Source organism: Phyllobates terribilis, unplaced genomic scaffold (assembly GCF_046119375.1).
Source record: "Phyllobates terribilis strain yellow unplaced genomic scaffold, ASM4611937v1 Scaffold_10__3_contigs__length_209671492, whole genome shotgun sequence".
Classification (NCBI taxonomy): domain Eukaryota; kingdom Metazoa; phylum Chordata; class Amphibia; order Anura; family Dendrobatidae; genus Phyllobates; species Phyllobates terribilis.
In genome coordinates, this window is record NW_027362770.1 from 106,434,339 (window position 1) to 106,453,441 (window position 19,103).

At 39.0% G+C, this 19,103-nt stretch overlaps 1 protein-coding gene across 8 annotated transcripts in view; it reads left to right on the forward strand.

The window, feature by feature from the left end:
• Positions 1-19,103, forward strand: part of LOC141164440 (protocadherin gamma-C5-like) — a 533,108-nt gene that overhangs the window by 187,520 nt on the left and 326,485 nt on the right. For 2 of the 8 annotated variants that reach the window (XM_073649708.1, XM_073649715.1), the window contains exon 1: positions 5,602-8,216. The exons of 4 other annotated variants lie outside the window; for them this stretch is intronic. In XM_073649708.1, the coding sequence (XP_073505809.1) occupies positions 5,781-8,216 (2,436 nt within the window). In that variant the 5' untranslated portion in view covers positions 5,602-5,780. Of the gene's footprint in view, positions 1-5,601; positions 8,217-13,876; positions 16,509-19,103 lie in introns of those variants that run through there. 2 more of the 8 variants (XM_073649683.1, XM_073649703.1) reach the window with 1 other exon arrangement.

Here is a 19,103-nt window from a genome sequence, read left to right on the forward strand (position 1 = left end):
CAAGAGCAGAAACAGAGTAAGGAAACATAGCCTTGGGAGCAGAAACAGCGTAAGGAAACATAGCATCGGGAGCAGAAATAGAGTAAGTAAACATAGCCTCGGAAGTAGAAACAGAGTTAGGAACATAGCCTCAGGAGCAGAAACAGAGTTAGAAATCATAGCCTTGGGAGCAGAAACAGAGTTAGGAAACATAGCCTTAGGAGCAGAAGCAGAGTTAGGAAACATAGCCTCGGGAGCAGAAACAGAGTTAGGAAACATAGCCTTGGGAGCAGAAACAGAGTTAGGAAACATAACCTTGGGAGCAGAAACAGAGTAAGGAAACATAGCCTCGGGAGCAGAAATAGAGTAAGGAAACAGAGCCTCGGGAGCAGAAACAGAGTTAGGAACATAGCCTTGGGAGCAGAAACAGAGTTAGGAACATAGCCTTGGGAGCAGAAACAGAGTTAGAAAACATAGCCTCGAGAGCAGAAACAGAGTTAGGACACATAGCCTTGGGAGCAGAAACAGAGTTAGGAAACATAGCCTTGGGAGAAGAAACAGAGTTAGGAACATAGCCTGAGGAGCAGAAACAGAGTAAGGAAACATAGCCTCGGGAGCAGAAACAGAGTTAGGAAACATAGCCTTGGGAGCAGAAACAGAGTTAGGAAACATAACCTTGGGAGCAGAAACAGAGTAAGGAAACATAGCCTCGGGAGCAGAAATAGAGTAAGGAAACATAGCCTCGGGAGCAGAAACAGAGTTAGGAACATAGCCTTGGGAGCAGAAACAGAGTTAGGAACATAGCCTTGGGAGCAGAAACAGAGTTAGAAAACATAGCCTCGAGAGCAGAAACAGAGTTAGGACACATAGCCTTGGGAGCAGAAACAGAGTTAGGAAACATAGCCTTGGGAGAAGAAACAGAGTTAGGAACATAGCCTGAGGAGCAGAAACAGAGTAAGGAAACATAGCCTCGGGAGCAGAAACAGAGTTAGGAAACATTGCCTTGGGAGCAGAAACAAAGTTAGGAACATAGCCTTGGGAGCAGAAACAGAGTTAGAAAACATAGCCTTGAGAGCAGAAACAGAGTTAGGACACATAGCCTTGGGAGCAGAAACAGAGTTAGGAAACATAGCCTTGGGAGCAGAAACAGAGTTAGGAACATAGCCTGAGGAGCAGAAACAGAGTAAGGAAACATAGCCTCGGGAGCAGAAACAGAGTTAGGAAACATTGCCTTGGGAGCAGAAACAAAGTTAGGAACATAGCCTTGGGAGCAGAAACAGAGAGAGGAAACATAGCCTCAGGAGCAGAAACAGAGTTAGGAAACATAGCCTCAAGAGCAGAAACAGAGTAAGGAAACATAGCCTTGGGAGCAGAAACAGCGTAAGGAAACATAGCATCGGGAGCAGAAATAGAGTAAGTAAACATAGCCTCGGAAGTAGAAACAGAGTTAGGAACATAGCCTCAGGAGCAGAAACAGAGTTAGAAATCATAGCCTTGGGAGCAGAAACAGAGTTAGGAAACATAGCCTTAGGAGCAGAAGCAGAGTTAGGAAACATAGCCTCGGGAGCAGAAACAGAGTTAGGAAACATAGCCTTGGGAGCAGAAACAGAGTTAGGAAACATAACCTTGGGAGCAGAAACAGAGTAAGGAAACATAGCCTCGGGAGCAGAAATAGAGTAAGGAAACAGAGCCTCGGGAGCAGAAACAGAGTTAGGAACATAGCCTTGGGAGCAGAAACAGAGTTAGGAACATAGCCTTGGGAGCAGAAACAGAGTTAGAAAACATAGCCTCGAGAGCAGAAACAGAGTTAGGACACATAGCCTTGGGAGCAGAAACAGAGTTAGGAAACATAGCCTTGGGAGCAGAAACAGAGTTAGGAACATAGCCTGAGGAGCAGAAACAGAGTAAGGAAACATAGCCTCGGGAGCAGAAACAGAGTTAGGAAACATTGCCTTGGGAGCAGAAACAAAGTTAGGAACATAGCCTTGGGAGCAGAAACAGAGTTAGAAAACATAGCCTTGAGAGCAGAAACAGAGTTAGGACACATAGCCTTGGGAGCAGAAACAGAGTTAGGAAACATAGCCTTGGGAGCAGAAACAGAGTTAGGAACATAGCCTGAGGAGCAGAAACAGAGTAAGGAAACATAGCCTCGGGAGCAGAAACAGAGTTAGGAAACATTGCCTTGGGAGCAGAAACAAAGTTAGGAACATAGCCTTGGGAGCAGAAACAGAGAGAGGAAACATAGCCTCAGGAGCAGAAACAGAGTTAGGAAACATAGCCTTGGGAGCAGAAACTGAGTTATGAAACATTGCCTTGGGAGCAGTCCTGTTGGCATTACAAGATGGGAGATTAGATATTCAGGCCCCAGTAAAGAGTACTTTCTAATGATCTTTTTACACTTCGGCCTGTGATGGGGACAAGGGAGCATCTTCTACGTCTAGAGGAAAGAAGGTTTCATCATATTCACAGACATAGATTCTTTACTGTAAGAGCAGTGAGACTATGGAACTCTCTGCCACATGATGTTGTCATGTGGCAGCTGCCTCATGACAATTGGATGCCTTTTTTGAAATAGATAATATTACAGTTTAGGGTTAGTATTGAGCGAATATGTTCTATTAACCCTTTCGCCGAGTATGCTCGGGCCGAGCTCTGAGTATTTACAGCTGCTCGATGATATGGCTGAATCGCTCCCGTGTGCATGATTTGCGACAGTTTGACAGTTTTATTACATGTGAGGAATGTCTATTTCTTACACATTCCTCACATGTAATAAAGCTGTCAAACAGTTGCAAATCATGCACACGGGAGCGATTCAACCATATCACCGAGCAGCTGTAAATACTCGGAGCTCGACCCGAGCATACTCGGACAGAACATACTCGCTCAACCCTATTTAGGGGCATCTGATCCTGTAATTGGGCGTTGATCCAGGTAAACTAGTCTGATTGCCATATGTGGAGTAAGGAAGGAAATTTTCCCCTATATGGAGCAATTATTGTCTGCCCTATGGGGTTTTTGTCTTCCTCTGGATCAACATGTTAGGCTATAGGTTGAACTCGATAGACTTAAAGGGGTTGTCCACTACTTTGACATTGATACCCTATCCGTAGGATAGGGCATCAATGTATGATCGGTCGGGGTCCCGCATGCAGTACCCCCGCCGATCAGCTATTATCGATGCCGGCGGCAGCGGCCGCCGGCCAGAAGTGCTTACCTGCGGTGCTTGGCCGTCAAGTTATAGTGGCCGCCGCTTGTAACTGCACATCCGCTTCCCATTCAACTGAATGGGAGGCGGATGTGCAGTTACAAGCGGCGGCCACTACAGATGGACGGCCAGGCACTGCAGGTAAGGACTTCCGGCCGGCGACCGCCGCTGGAGCCGATAACAGCTGATCGGCGGGGGTGCCGCGTGTGGGACCCTAACCAATTATACATTGATGCCCTATCCGTAGTTTCAGAAATCACAGCATCTGAAACAACGGATACTGTAAGCCTGTGATAGCATTTCTTCTGCGGTGTTGCTATCAGTGTGTCAAGAGTGGGAGAAGAGGGTTGCATTGACAATCCAACACAATGGGCAGCACTTTGAACACATTTTATAAGTGGTCATAAACTTGTAAAAAACTCATGAAAGAAAGTTATGTTAAAACCAAACACACCATTGTTTTTATTATGAAATTCTCAATAAGTTTGATGTGTCACATGACCCTCTTCCCATTGAAAAAAATAAAGTTGGATCCAAAATGACTGACTTTAAAATGGCCGCCATGGTCACCACCCATCTGGAAAAGTTTCTCCCCTCCCATATACTAATGTGCCACAAACAGGAAGTTGATATCACCAACCATTCCCATTTAATTTAGGTGTATCCATGTAAATGGCCCACCCTGTATTTAATCGTGTATGTACTTTGTAACGCAAAATCTGGAGACAGATCCGTATTAAACAAATTCTAGTGATCAACTGATTTGTGGATTTCACAAGTAAGCTCAGGTCTAAAATATCTGTTCATTAATTGTCAAAATTTGTATCATGAAATCTGCTGTCAAATCCACTTTTTTTCATAAAACACAATGGGCCCTTTTCATCAAAGCTTTTATACCAGTATTCTATCGTAAAAAGCTTTGAAAAGTTGCATAATTTTTGCGCAACTCATGGATGCACTAAAAGTTTGTGACTTTTGGCATTCTCACTCCGTTTTTGCCCAACATTGACAAGGTGGGCAGGACAGTGGTATGACGACTGCCGCTTGTCAATATCATGCATTTGCTTGGGACTCGGGAAAGATATGTGGTGAGGAGCACACAGAGGTGTACCCCACTCATCCGACACTCTTGATTCATGAAGAGGCTTAGGGTATGTGCACTCGTTAAGTATTTGGTGCAGAAATTTCGGCACCATTTATGCATCTCTTGGCAAGAAAAACACAGTGTCTTTAATAGCCGCATTTTTGCTGCATTTTTGATGCATTTTTTACATTTGTTTTCTTCTCACTCATTAGTATGGGCGAAATCTGCAACAAAAATTCTGAAAGAATTGACAAGCTGAAGATTTAAATCTGCAAGTCAAAAATAAGCAAAGTGTATATGAGATTCCAGGATTCTCATTCACTTTGCTGACATCAGGAAACCCTTCAGGTTTTGTGACAAAACTGCATAGGAAAAAAACGCAACAAAAATGCAACATGTGCACAGAGCCTTACACCTCTTCATGAATCTAGAACATCTGACTCCAGCACATCTCCTTAATAAGGAGAACAATGTCGATCTTGATGAATCGGGCCCATTGTTTCTATTCAATATTTTGTTGATTATTTGCTTAAAATTACTGTTGGCTATTTGAACTTTTTAATATTTTGTTGCTTTGAATCAGTATTGGAAGAAATAATAAATGATCTTATCAGTGAAGCAGAAATATTTAGTGTTAATCTCTAGGATTATGAGATAGCTGCCCACTCAGTCCCTTTTTTAACAACACAGTAACAGACGGAACTTGAGCATTTGGTACCCACGTGTTCTTGGAAAAAGATCAGAAAGAGTCTTGGATTCAATTTAGTGTATACAAAAACTGGGTAAATACATTCATTTCTGCATTGTCACATAAAAAAGGATTACAGTTTTATCATTTCTTCAGTCCAGTAAAATGTGCCTTAAGTTACTTTTTTTTTTTATTCCGAAAGCAGTAATATTTTTTCCAAGATTTGCATATCTCCATGGTAGAATTAGTTATGTATAATTACAATATGTCAAGCGCTTGAATTTCTTTTTATGGTATGGACGAACTTGTTATCTGTATCGCGGATCCATCTGCTGCAGGGGAATATATATTCAATATACAGTATATAACTATGATAGCGACGGGTTTCTACGGCAGATTTTTAATTGTTTGGAGATGCATTTGTCTTCAAATTGATGTCAAATGTTGATAAATGAACATTGGAAGATACAAGTTGTTCTGTACTTACTAATGCTATGATATAAGTACGTATTGTAATGCCAGAGCAGTTTTAGTCATTGGAAGAGTGGGAGTAACTCTTAACCAATAATCTTGAGAGCTAACATCTAATATCTGCTTTTGCTGTCTTTCTTTTCTCCACCCCCGTCAGTGAGTCACCCTCCCTCTCCCTCACTTTGATCAGTAAGAATAACAAAGCTATGCAAAGTCGCTTTCATAAAAGGAACAGTTAGTAAGGATTGAATTTGCTTTGTTGGATTATTCCAGACCATAGGATGATTTGGGAGTTCATCTAACAACCTGACATCTTGTACCTATCATTCTCAGGGAAGTATTTCATTAAAATGGACTTTACGAAGAGATGGAATGCTTGGATATGGCAAGTATTTTATGTTTTTTCACTTGGATATTTGGGAAGGGTTTGTGCTCAGTTGCACTATACCATTGTGGAAGAATCTGAGCCTGGAACGCTCGTAGGAAATGTAGCTCGTGATTTGGGATTGAATGCTGAACAAATTTTTGAGCGGAGACTGAGACTAGGATCTGAAGAAAGCAGGAGATATTTTATCCTTCGATTGGAAACTGGAGATTTGCTTCTGAATGAAAAGATAGACAGGGAAAGCCTGTGTGGTCTCAGCTCAAGCTGCTTGTTGCCTGTAGAATTAATAATAGAGAAGCCCTTAGAGTTATTTCGTTTGCTAATTGAAGTTTTGGACATAAATGACAATTCACCTCATTTTATTAATAATGAGAGACTGATTAAAATAGCTGAACTTGCAGCTCCTGGGTTGAGGTTCCCTTTAGAGAATGCCATTGATCAGGATGTAGGCACTAATGCTGTAAGTTCATATGAGATGAGTCCAAGTCAGTACTTTTCACTGAATGTCAAGCAACTAAAAGACGGCAAGCTTTTTCCAGAATTAGTATTAGAAAATGCTTTAGACAGAGAAGAAGTAGCAGAGCATCACCTTATATTATCTGCTTTAGATGGTGGTCATCCGGTGAGATCAGGGACTACAAAAATAGCTGTGCATGTCTTAGATAACAACGATAACCCTCCAACATTTGATCAGCCTGTGTACAAGATTAGTTTAACAGAAAATATTATGGCTGGAACATTATTAATTAAACTTAATGCTACTGATCTGGATGAGGGACCTAATGGTGATATTGAGTATTCTCTAGAAGACCACAGCCTGAATTCAGCAGGGAAATTGTTTAAGCTTGATCCACATTCTGGAGAGATTCATGTTCAGGGACATATTGATTTTGAAGATTCTAGTTTTTATGAACTCTATGTAAGAGCAAGAGATAAAGGTGTTCCAGTTATGGAAGGACATTGTGTCATTCAAGTAGAAATTGAAGATTCCAATGATAATCCTCCTGAAGTTTATGTGACTTCCCTCGAAAACTCAATTCCAGAAAACACTCCTATTGGCACAGTAGTTGGACTGTTTAATATTATTGATCGTGATTCAGGAAAAAATGGAGAAGTACAAGTAGAAATACCACCAGGGATTCCTTTCAAATTTAAATCATTTGAAAATCACTATTCTTTGATAACAGATGGTGTTTTAGATAGGGAAATTAAACCTCAGTATACCATATACTTAGTTGCCACTGATTTAGGCTTGCCACCAATGAACACAAAGAGGACAATTGTGCTCAATATCTCAGATGTCAACGATAATCCTCCCATCTTTTCACATCGTTATTTCAATGCCTATATATATGAGAATAATGTTCCTGGAATTTTACTTTGCACTTTGTTTGCTACGGATGCAGATGAAGGAGAAAATTCCCAACTAAGGTTTTCTGTATCAGAAAACTATATTTCAGGTTCTCCAATATCTTCTTACATATATCTAAGTGAAAACAATGGCAAAGTTTATGCTCAGCGTTCATTCAATTATGAGCACATACAACTTTTAGAAGTTAAAGTTATTGTAGAAGATCAAGGATCTCCGAAATTAAAGTCAAATGCCACCCTTTATATATTTATATTAGATCAAAATGATAATCATCCAAGAATTCTATATCCAGTTTTGACTAGAGAGGCCGTTGAGCATCAAAGAATACCTCGTCCTGTGTCTGCCGGATACTTGATCACCAAAATAACAGCGGTAGATGCAGATTCAGGTTATAACGCATGGCTTTCATATAGCATCTTAGAGTCATCGGATCCTTCTATGTTTAAAGTCACTCCACATACAGGAGAGATAAGAATGATGAGACGATTGCTTGAGTCTGATGAAAGCTTGTACACCATTCTGGTTCAGGTTAGAGACAATGGAAACCCAGCCTTATCAAGCACAGCTACAATATATGTTTCTTTCGAAGAGGTGGTACATGATGAAACTCCTAAGTCACAAGATTATCAGACAGCTCACAATGAGCCATCAGACATGACCTTATATTTAATAATTTCACTTGCTGCTGTCAGTACAGTATCAGTCATCACATTCATTGTTCTGACAGTAAGGTGCTTAAGGACCAATAATGACCAAAGCTCCTGTACTTGCTTTGGTGGATCTGAAGTAAATGACTTGCAATGTCCCCATCAGCCAACACTTCATCTCAGTTCAGATGGCACCTTAAAATACATGGAGGTTAAGACTTTGACTCGTCCTACAAATCAATGTTACAGTACCTGTATTTCACCGACATTAGAAAGAACTGATTTCACCTTCTTAAGGCCCTTGGATTTCCCTCAGCTAAAGGACATACTGAATGATGAGGAGTCGTTCTCCATAAATAGCGACTTCAGCGATGTGATTCAGGTGAGGAGCATTGACCGTTGTGTTTAACATTTCCTAATGTAAAAGGAAATTATCACATTGGATATATGCTGTCTGATCGGCCGGTAGGATGTTATAGTGCTGAATAGGTAGAAAAATATTTTTTTTATTAAAATATTCAGTTCAATTTGTTTCTTATTCACTAAAATCCCTGCTAATACTATGGTTCTGTTAAGTGGGTGTCCCTAAGCAGTGATTGACAGTGCTTGTGCAGACATGATCTGTTAAGACTGACAATCGATAATTAGGACTACCCACTTGACTACTAATTCAAGAATGATCAGGGATTTCTAGTAATAAAATAAAGGTTGTACTTAATCTTTTTCCACAATCCTATGTATCAATCTGCTCAGTTCCTCATACTCTACAATAGACTACACACAGATTGCTAGCTGATTGTTCCCTGAAATAAATCTTGCAAAAAATCTAAATCTAAAGTCTCAATCAAATAGTTCATATTCTTCTGAAATCTGCTAATCTACTAATATGTATCTCTAGATTATTTTAGGAACATTTATTGGATTCAGAAAATAGAACATATGTGTTTGTAAAAGAACATATTTTATTCCAACCATGTTTTTATAGGAATATGTTTGTATCAAAGAAAAATAATTTGCATATGAACATTAATATTAATTTTTTACTTCAAAGTCAGCTATTTTTATAGGGCTTGCTGCTAGCAGTGCTATGAATATCCTAAAGATATGATTCATATTCTATGTGTCTCCATGCCACTTGCTGTTTTAGTGTCTTAAAGTATGAACTTAATTTGACATGATATATGACATATTTGTGCATTCTGTTGTTATCGGGATGGTGCACTACTCATAGGAGATGACCAATTATAGTATATAGAGCAGTTAATAATAATAATAATAATCTTTTTAATTATATAGCGCCAACATATTCCTCAGCGCTTTACAATTCAGACAATTTACCGACATTATGGTCCATGTATTATTATTTATCCTATTCAGTATATCAAGGCTGCATTATACAATATATGTACTTTTTACCTTTTGTGTCTCCCCCATTTCCTCATAGACTGTAAGCTTGCGAGCAGGGCCCTCACTCCTTTCGATATGAGATATGCTTATTCTGTATAGTCTGTATATGTCCCCCCTAAAATTTGTAAAGTGCTGCCGAATATGTTGGCGCTATAAAAATAAAAACTATTATTATTTATTATTATGGGCACTGTCCCCATTAGGGATCACAATCTACATTCCCTATCAGTATGTCTTTGGAGTGTGGGAAGAAACCGGAGAATCCGGAGGATACCCATGCGAACATGGGGAGAACATACAAACTCCTTGCAGATGCAGCTCTCATGACTGTATTTTGACTGCGTCATGACTTATCTGTTTTTGATCTGACTTATCCAATTTTGATCTAATCAAACTTAAGCATTCACATCTATAGGTCCATAAAAACTCAAACTGCAATTGATGACATCCTAGATGTCCATTTTCACCGACTAATTAATAGGATAAGGTTAAGAAACCTCCCATCAGATATTTTTTGCTCACTCACTTAACCATGCTCCATGCTTGTGACAAAAGCTGCCAGAACTCTACTTTTCTATGCAATGATAAGCACAACCATTCCCAATAATCCCATTACTGCTTATTACTTCTGATAGGTAAGTAAAGTGGCTGAAATGATAAAGGATTCCTGTGTCCAGCATAGCCTGGAGGCACTGTGACTGGCATGATTAACACTGTAGCTTTAAATGTGATGGAGTATTGTGGTTGGTGTTGTCAGAGTTAACTGTGACATATATACTGGTATACTATAACTAGCAATGTCAAGTGGCAGTGTGACTAATACCAAGGAGGCACTGATGCAGCTTAGGCAGGAAATACAGTGGCTGGCAATATAATGGGGTACACAGTGTGACTGGCAATGTAATTAGGTATTGACTTGCATAGTATGTTTGTTAATTCGGTCTCTGAGTGGTGGCCTGGAAGCTCTAAAAGGGATACCATGGACAGGATTAGCACAAGTCACTCCATTGCACAGTTTGGGCCACAGAGTCAGCTGCTGGTGCATACTGGCTGGAATGGTCAAAAAAAGTAGGGCAGTCAAAGTAAAAAATCAGAGGGAAAAAGAATGGTCACTGATTGGGCCATGGCCAGAAAATGGGAATATAACAATCAAGCAGGAACAGCTAGTTCAAGAACCAGAATAGAACTAGCTATATCTTGCAGTTCTCAGCAGGGTGTGGTGCTCTACAATTGGCAACAGTAGGGAGATGATTACTACAGATGATCAGAATTATAGGTCCCAGCCACCCCAGCCTCAGTGTATAGACAGAGCCTGTGCTCCTCAGAGCTTCTGGTCATGATGTTTTCTCCATGACCCGCAGAATGAATATGGTGACCGAAGCAGGAGTCGCAGAAGCAGATCCTGGAGAAGATGTAACATAGTCTGTATCAAATCAAATAAATATAATTCATTTGACATTGACACTAAAAAATATTTTGGATCCTTTTTTGGAGTAAGTATACCTTTGATTCCCCCCATCGATCACTCAAAAAACCCTCGAGATGGATGTTGCTTAGAAGACAGTAGCACACAGCTTCTGACTGAGCGTGTACGCACAGAGGAGTAAATGCTATAGAAAGGCTATGCTTTCTATTTTATCCATGATCCCATCTTTGTGAGTGCTCGAGCAAGAACTGTGAGCTCTTGAGTTTGGAGCTGACCACATCTTGAGGAATGTTTTGAGGAGTCTCAGGACCTCCCAACAATCTGCTTGAAATTAAAAGAACACTGAAACAAAAAAATATCAAAGGTTTATTTGCTCTGATAATTGTCACATCTTGTGACCCAGGGCATTTTATAGTTTGAAGAAAAACCTGTTTATGCCCCTCTCTTATTTCTTCTTGTGTTGTAAAGTCTCTGTGAACCCAAATTTAAGCAGCAGTGCCCATAACATTGTAAATTGAAAGGTGTATTACACAGATGGTGCTTTAATGTCAATTGACTTCAAGTAATGCTTTATTTTCCCTATGGTGAAGATGAAGAATAATTGAACACTTGCTGATGAATTCCTCTTTTGATTACAACAAATAGTTTGAGATCTGTGCAACTGGATAATTAGCTATTTTTTGTGTACTATAGAACATGTCTACAAAATTTTTTTTTCTTCAGGTGTCAAGGTGTTTTGAATGGATTCAGGGTATTTTGAGGGTGCCAAGTTCAAAAATCCCATTACATTTGCTGAATTGGTTCTAGCTTTTGAGATAATTCATCCATGAAAATAATGCATTCCCATAATGTGACTTGTGTCGTGTGTGATAACAAATGCAATAGCTTTTGGTCTTTTGGTCTGTCTTTTGACTCTTTAACAGTGTCTTAGGTAATGAAATATCCCATATAATTATTTTGTATTTCAATTTGTCAGCTTACAATGTGACTTTTTGAAGCCAGAATTCTACTGTAATGAATTAATTAACTAATAAATATTTCAGAAACTAGAGCCAATCTGACAAAACCAAAGTCATATTCTTACACAGCACCATAAATTTCATAAAAAAAATTCAGACATCATTGGCACCAAAATCACTGTATACCAGTATAGCTATTTGGTGATGCTTAGAGTTGAGAAGATCGATTCGCAAGAGTCAAATTTGCAAAAATTCGCAGAATCAAGCAAATTTTAAAAAAAATTATTTATTCACAGTTTAAAGAACGAAATGCCCAGCACCATTTCACACTATGCTGAAGCATCAGAGAGCAGGTTAATGTTATTTTACTTTGACGCCAGGGTTGACAACTGTCCAGAAATTCCAGGACAGTCCATAAACATTTATATCATAATGATATACATTTTGTCTGTCTGTGATTTCTTGATAAGCTGTCCAGAAAAAATAGAAAGTCAAGTTTGATAACCCTGATTGCCACCAGGGCTTCCCCGTAATGCCCTGCAGCTGTAACATTTTATAGATCATTCTACCTTGTACAGTGGTGGTCGGTACCTGTGCCATCACTGATCAGCGGATCCCAATGGAGCACAGTGTGTATGGCAAACTCATTTTTCATCTCCATAGTCACTGGGTAAGTGTCTTTCTGCTCCAGAGTGTAAGCTCTTATGATCAGCAGGGTCCTCATTCTCCTTTAAAGTGTAAGCTCTTATGGTCAGTAGAATCCTCTCTTTCCTGTAGAGTGTAAACTCCTAAGATCAGCCGGGCCCTCTCTCTTTCCTCTAGTGTGTAAGCTCTTATGGCCAGCAGGGTTCCTCTCTCTCTCCTGTAGAGTGTAAGCTCTTATGGTCATTGGATTCTCTCTCTCCTGTAGTGTGTAAGCTCTTATGGTCAGTGGGGTCCTCTCTCTTTCCTGTAAAGTGTAAGCTCTTATGGTCAGTGGGGTCCTCTCTCTCTCCTGTAAAGTGTAAGCTCTTATGGTCAGCGGGGTCCTCACTCCTGTAGAGTGTAAGCTCTTATAGTTAGTGGGATCCTCTCGCTCTCTAGCCTGTAAATTATAAACTCTTATGGTCAGCGGGGTGATCTCTTTGTCTCCTGTAAAGTGTAAGCTCTTATGGTCAGCAAGGTTCTCTCTCTCCTCTAGAGTGTAAGCGCTCATGGTCATCACTGTCCTTTCTTTCCTGTAGAGGGTAAGCTCTTATAATTAATGGAGTCCTTTCTCTCTAGCCTGTAAATTGTAAACTTTTATGTTCAGGAGGGTCCTCTCTTTCTCACCTGTAAAGTGAAAGGTCTTATGGTCAGCGAAATTCTCTCTTTTGCCTGTAAATTATAAACTCTTATGGTCAGGGGGTCTCTCTCTCTCATCTATAGAGTGTAAGCTCTTATGGTACTGGGGTTATCTCGCTCATCTGTAAAATGTAAGCTTTTATAATCAGCAGAGTCCTCTCTCTTCTTTGCTGTAGAGTGTAAGCTCTTATGATCAGCAGGGTTCTCTCGCTTGCCTGAAAATTGTAAACTCTTATGGTCAGCAGAGTCCTCTCTCTTTCTCTCCTGTAAGGTGTATTGAAATTAGCGCCATTTCATTCATCGCTATTCAAATTTTTGGGGAAAATTCATCAAAGTCGGCAAATTCGTATTTCAATAGATCCACTAATCCCTAGTGATGTTGTAATATAATATGTATCTAACCTTATTATTTATTGGCAACTGAAGGATTTTTAAAGTAGTGAAAAAGTGGAAAAACTTGACATTGTTCACTACTTATTGGCAATCTATATATTTTTGAATGCAAAAAAAGCTAGTAATCATAATAATGACAGTAATATATATGTAAACAAGCTTTTTTTTCAAAACTGGTTTATATACTTTATCCATATTTTTTGGGGGGGCAATTTTGATCACTATTTTTTACATAGAGCTTAGTGTTCAGGTTAAACCATATTATTTTTTACTGTTGCATTTCTTTTTTTTTTAACATATAAAACTACCATATTCACAATTTAGTATAATTTATCACCATACCTTTTTTACTGGATTATTAATGTCACTGTATTAATAACTAATGTCAGTAAAATTTGGAACTACAGCAGATGTTACATTTTCATTTGCTGGGTGAAATTAGCATAGTTGGCCAGAAGAGGGCAGACTAGTCATCTAAATTGACAGAATTCTCCAATACTAGATCTGCTGTTATCGTCTTTGTGCTCTCCACCCCCTGGCTCAGTGAAACATCCACCCCTTCTCTGCTCCCAAACAAAGAAGAGCTGATGCTCTGATGAAAACCTTGTGGATTATTTATTTCTACCTTATATTTTTTATCCACAATGATGAATATCTACATCTCATGCTAATGGGATTATAAAAGATTTATGCATCATCAAATATCAAGGAATAACATTGAGATATGGACTACAGAAGCAGTTCACAGGCATGGAAATGGCAAGTAGTCTGCTCCTTTCTCCTTTGTAGCTGGGGCTGGGTCTTTGGGCAGCTTCGTTATTCTATTGTTGAGGAGTCTGAACCTAGGACTATAGTGGGAAATGTAGCTCAGGATCTGGGTGTAAAACGCTCAGACATTTCTTATCGAAGGTTACATTTGGAGGCAGAAAAAAACAAGTATTTTGCACTAAATAGAGAAACTGGAGCTTTGATTGTGAAGGATAGAATTGATAGGGAGAGCCTTTGTGGATTGACTGCAAGCTGTTTGATACATTTGGAGGTTGTGGCTGAAAACCCATTGGAGCTTTTTAGCATAGAAATTGAGATTGTAGATATCAATGATAATTCTCCCACATTTTCAAGCAATTATCGAACTCTAAAAATATCAGAAGTGTTGACAGGTTCTGGTGCTCAGTTTGCATTAGAAAGTGCAGAGGATTTAGATGCCGGTGTTAATGGCGTCAGTCAGTATACACTGAATACAAATCCTTATTTCTCATTGTCTGTGAAGAATCGTAAGGATGGAACGCTCATCCCTCAGCTGATACTAGAACAGGTTTTAGACAGAGAAGAAAAGCAAGAACATAACCTGATTCTCACAGCTATTGATGGAGGAGAACCGGCCAGATCAGGGACCTGCAGAATAACAATCGCTGTATTAGATATTAATGATAATCCTCCAGTCTTTAATCAGTCGGTTTATAAAATTAGTTTAAAGGAAAATTCACCTTTGCTTTCTGTTATTCTAAGACTCAATGCAAAAGATCTGGATGAGGGTGAAAATGGTGAAATACAGTATTATTTTGATGATCACACATCTAAATCTGCAAGGCAATTGTTTGATTTACATGAACAAAATGGAGAAATCTCTGTAAAAGGAGCTTTAGATTTTGAAAATGTACATTTTTATGAGCTATATATAAAATCTATAGATAAAGGAACCCCACCCTTAGAAGGAAACTGCCTGGTTCATGTAGATGTTGAAGATGTTAATGACAACGCCCCAGACATTTCTCTTACTTCTATGACAAATACTATTCCAGAAAATGCTCCTCTAGGCACTGCTGTTGTATTCATTCATGTCAAAGACAAGGATTCAGGGAAAAATGGAGAAATAAAAATGAATATATCACCAAATGTGCCTTTTAAAATGAAACAGATAAAAAATCGCTATGCATTGGTCACAGATGGGATTCTGGATAGAGAGGAAACCCCCCAATACACCATAGAGCTGACAGCCTCTGATTTAGGGTCTCCTCCGCTATACTGTAAAACAAGCGTCACCCTCGGGGTGTCAGATATTAATGATAATGCTCCAGTGTTCACACAGTCTACTTATAATGCTTTCATTAAGGAGAACAGTGACCCCGGGACTCTTCTATGTACAGTATCTGCTACTGACCTAGATGAGGGGGTTAATTCTGATCTGGTTTACTCCATAGTTGAGAGTCAGATTGATGGCTCCTCTGTCTCCTCCTTTGTGTACATTCATTCTAATGATGGGAATATATATGCTCAGCGATGCTTTGACTATGAGCAGATCAAGGTTTTACAAATCACCATAAAGGTAGAAGACTCAGGATCTCCACAGTTATCTTCCACTGTCCCCATCTTTATCTTCATTCTGGATGCAAATGACAACCCCCCCTCTCTACTGTATCCAGAGCACTCTGAGGACCTCATTGTCCAAGAGAGGATTCCCAAGTCTACAAGTGCTGGATATCTGGTGACTAAACTGTCCGCAGTGGATCTGGACTCCGGTCACAATGCCTGGTTGGTGTTTACTCTCATTGACTCCATCAATTATTCCTCATTTCAAGTGTCTAAACTTACAGGAGAGGTGAGAACTGTAAGAGGATTACAGGAGACCGAGAACATGGAGCAACAACTTGTCATTTCTATCAGTGATCAGGGGACTCCTCCATTATCCACCACAGTGACTGTACTTGTCTGTATAGCGGATGAGGTTATAGTGGAAAGACCAAAATCTGGAGACTTCCTGACCAATTCCAAACCCCCATCAGATATGACTCTGTATCTAATCGTCTCCCTAGTGGCCATCAGCTTAGTGTCACTTGTCACCTTCATGATATTATTGGTGAAATGTCTGAGGAAGGACAGTTATGATTACAGCAGTAGTTGCTGTATTCTTGGTGGATCCCAATCCAAATCCTACACAGATCAGTATCAGCCAGCTCTGTACCTGAACACAGATGGGACCTTAAAATACATGGAGGTCAGGATGGTTCCTCCAGGACACCAGGGGCAGAGTTACAAGACTAATTTACCCCGAGCCTCAGAACAGCAAGATTTTAACTTTTTGAGGCCTCTGGATTTTCCACAGTTAAATATGGCAAACCCTGCTGATAGTTCTTCAGAATTAAGTTCTGAGAATGCAATTGGCAAGGTGAGAACAATATTTTGTTACTATATATATGAATAGTAATTTCATTAATAATGCTAACAAATATTGTATAATTATAATGTACTAAATTCATAATCCGAACTATTTTCCTTAATAGTGCATTAGATTACTTTGTTTTATTATGAAGATACTGGATTTTTGGTACATTTGGAAAATGTGATTTTTGAGGTCATGATTTTCTTTAAAAATCAGACCTTTAACTATAGATTTCATATTTCGATTGGATTAAATTGTCTAAAATGGAACAATATTATATTTTTCATAATCTCAAAATCAAGCTGTGTTTAAAATGTCTTATCTGTAATTTCCATCACGTCATCCATTAGATCTGGGTCAATTGGGATGCCTTGGTTTCAAAGTGCTTTCAAGGTGTTTTATAGTTTCAAACCGTTTTAAATATATATATCATTTTTACAGGAGGATGATTTCACTCTTTCACTCATTATATGGTAACTCCGATGAATAGAAAAATGGTGTTATAACATATTTTATCTGATCCCTTTACATTTCCATCATTATCTGTGATTAAGGCATGAATTTACTTTATTTTTGTGCACCTATGTTGAGAATTAAAATGAATCATTTTGAACTAAGGTTCTTTAAGTGAATATGTCATATATATTATTTAAAAAAAAGTTAAAATCTCACAGTGAAATATATTCCTTTTTCAGTTCTAATTTGTTTAATTTTACCTTTATATTCAGATCATTTAAGGGGCAGCCATCTTGCCTGAGCTATTGTATCAGTATTTAATTTTAGGCTTTAAAGCAGCCATATGGATCAAAGACAACAATATAGAAATGACTGAGTGACATCTATGTTGAAGTTTTCTAAGCCATGAACAGAGTAGGAAGTGGAGTAGGTAATCAAATACCTTACCTATTTTTAATCCTGTGATTCTGTAAAATCTATATATGGTTTACTTTTCATTTCACTCATGCCTGTGATGATAATGAGATGACCACTAAAATGATTGCTACATGACAAGAAGTCCAATATTTGCCTTTGGGGCCTAAATGTAATCTTCGAGATTTCAGTTTTTAATATGAAAAATGATATGGAAAGGTCAATCACATAACTATTTTTTTAAAGCATGTTTAACTTAAAAATATGATTTGCACAGTAGGTCCCCTTGCATTTAACCTCTTAACTATGAGATCCAATCATTACTACCTGAGAGTATACGTTAGCTATTAATTAAAGTTGAGTGAATGTACAATAATTTGATGTAAGCACATTTTCTCAAATCGAGGGAGAAATTGGTTTAACTTAGAATAAAATTAATACACATTGAATCTGATATGAATTGGTTAAAAAACCTTATGCTCACTTCTCCTTGATCCTCTCTGTACCTGTCCCTCAACATTGGTCCTTCAATTGGATGTATTATCTTCCATTTTCCCTCTTTTATCTCCCTTCTTTCCAGGTCCTCCATTCACTATGCTTAATGCCGTTACATGGGAAACATTGCATGTTCTTGAAATCCTTTATGCTCCTCCATGAGGATGAGCGTCATGCCCATGTCATCATGTGGGAGCAATTTACATTCCACGTGACAGTGTATAGCCTTGTGAATAAAAGGAAGATAGGATATTGTAAAAAAAAAGGCCAATAGGAAGACCTGTGGCAGTGGGAAACATATAGGGAGGGCCAAGGAGAAGTAATTCTAAGATTTTTTTTTATATCTGTCCCAATCCTTCTGTAGTCCAGCAAAATGGCAGGTGGTCACACACTATATTTTCTAGATTTTTTCTGAAGTGAATTGGAAATTTTGATTCTGGTGCCTCAAATTTTTGTTGGAAAATTCTGGGTGAATTCTCAGAGCTATAAAAAAACTCATCTCTAGCTATAAAATGCAGTCCATGTGGCCACCGATCAAAGATTACAGGAGAACTTTCTTAGTAAGTCTGCCTCTTACTTCCAATGATCATGAGGGGAATGGTAATGAACCCCAATCAATCATACATTAAATGGTTTTTTTTATTGCTGATCCATCACTAGGATATTTTATCAATATAAAATTGTTGAGGTCAGACATATGACAATCCACATCAATCAGCTGTTATTTCCATGAGTGATAGCTCGATTTAAACAGTATAAACAGTTTACTGGCCAGAATACCGCAGCTCCTTATTGTCAAACGGGCACTGTTCGTAGTCACCTGGCAGCTCCAAAACAGCAACCACGAACAGGCTTGATACAAGCTACTCTATTTCCCAGAGCCCAGAGGTTGCCCTGACCATCACCCTGTACAGAGATATAGCCTAACACTGCGTCCATGGGCAAGGGCCACAACGGCAACTGCTGTTCGGTGGTACAAGCTGGCAAGAAAATAGGTAGCCAGGTTAGATCCAGGAGGACACGTCAGGAACAGATACATTAGACAAGAGGATGGTCAAATTCATGGTCAGGTCAGAAAATCTCATAAATCAAGAAAACAGCAGATGCAAGGTCTAAAGCACAAGTCAGGTAGTAATATCAATTGACTGGCAGTGGAAGTCAAAGACCCAAGGGTTTAAGCAGCATGCAGCTCTTCCCAATGATCTCAGAAAGGAGTAATGAAAAGACCAGACAATA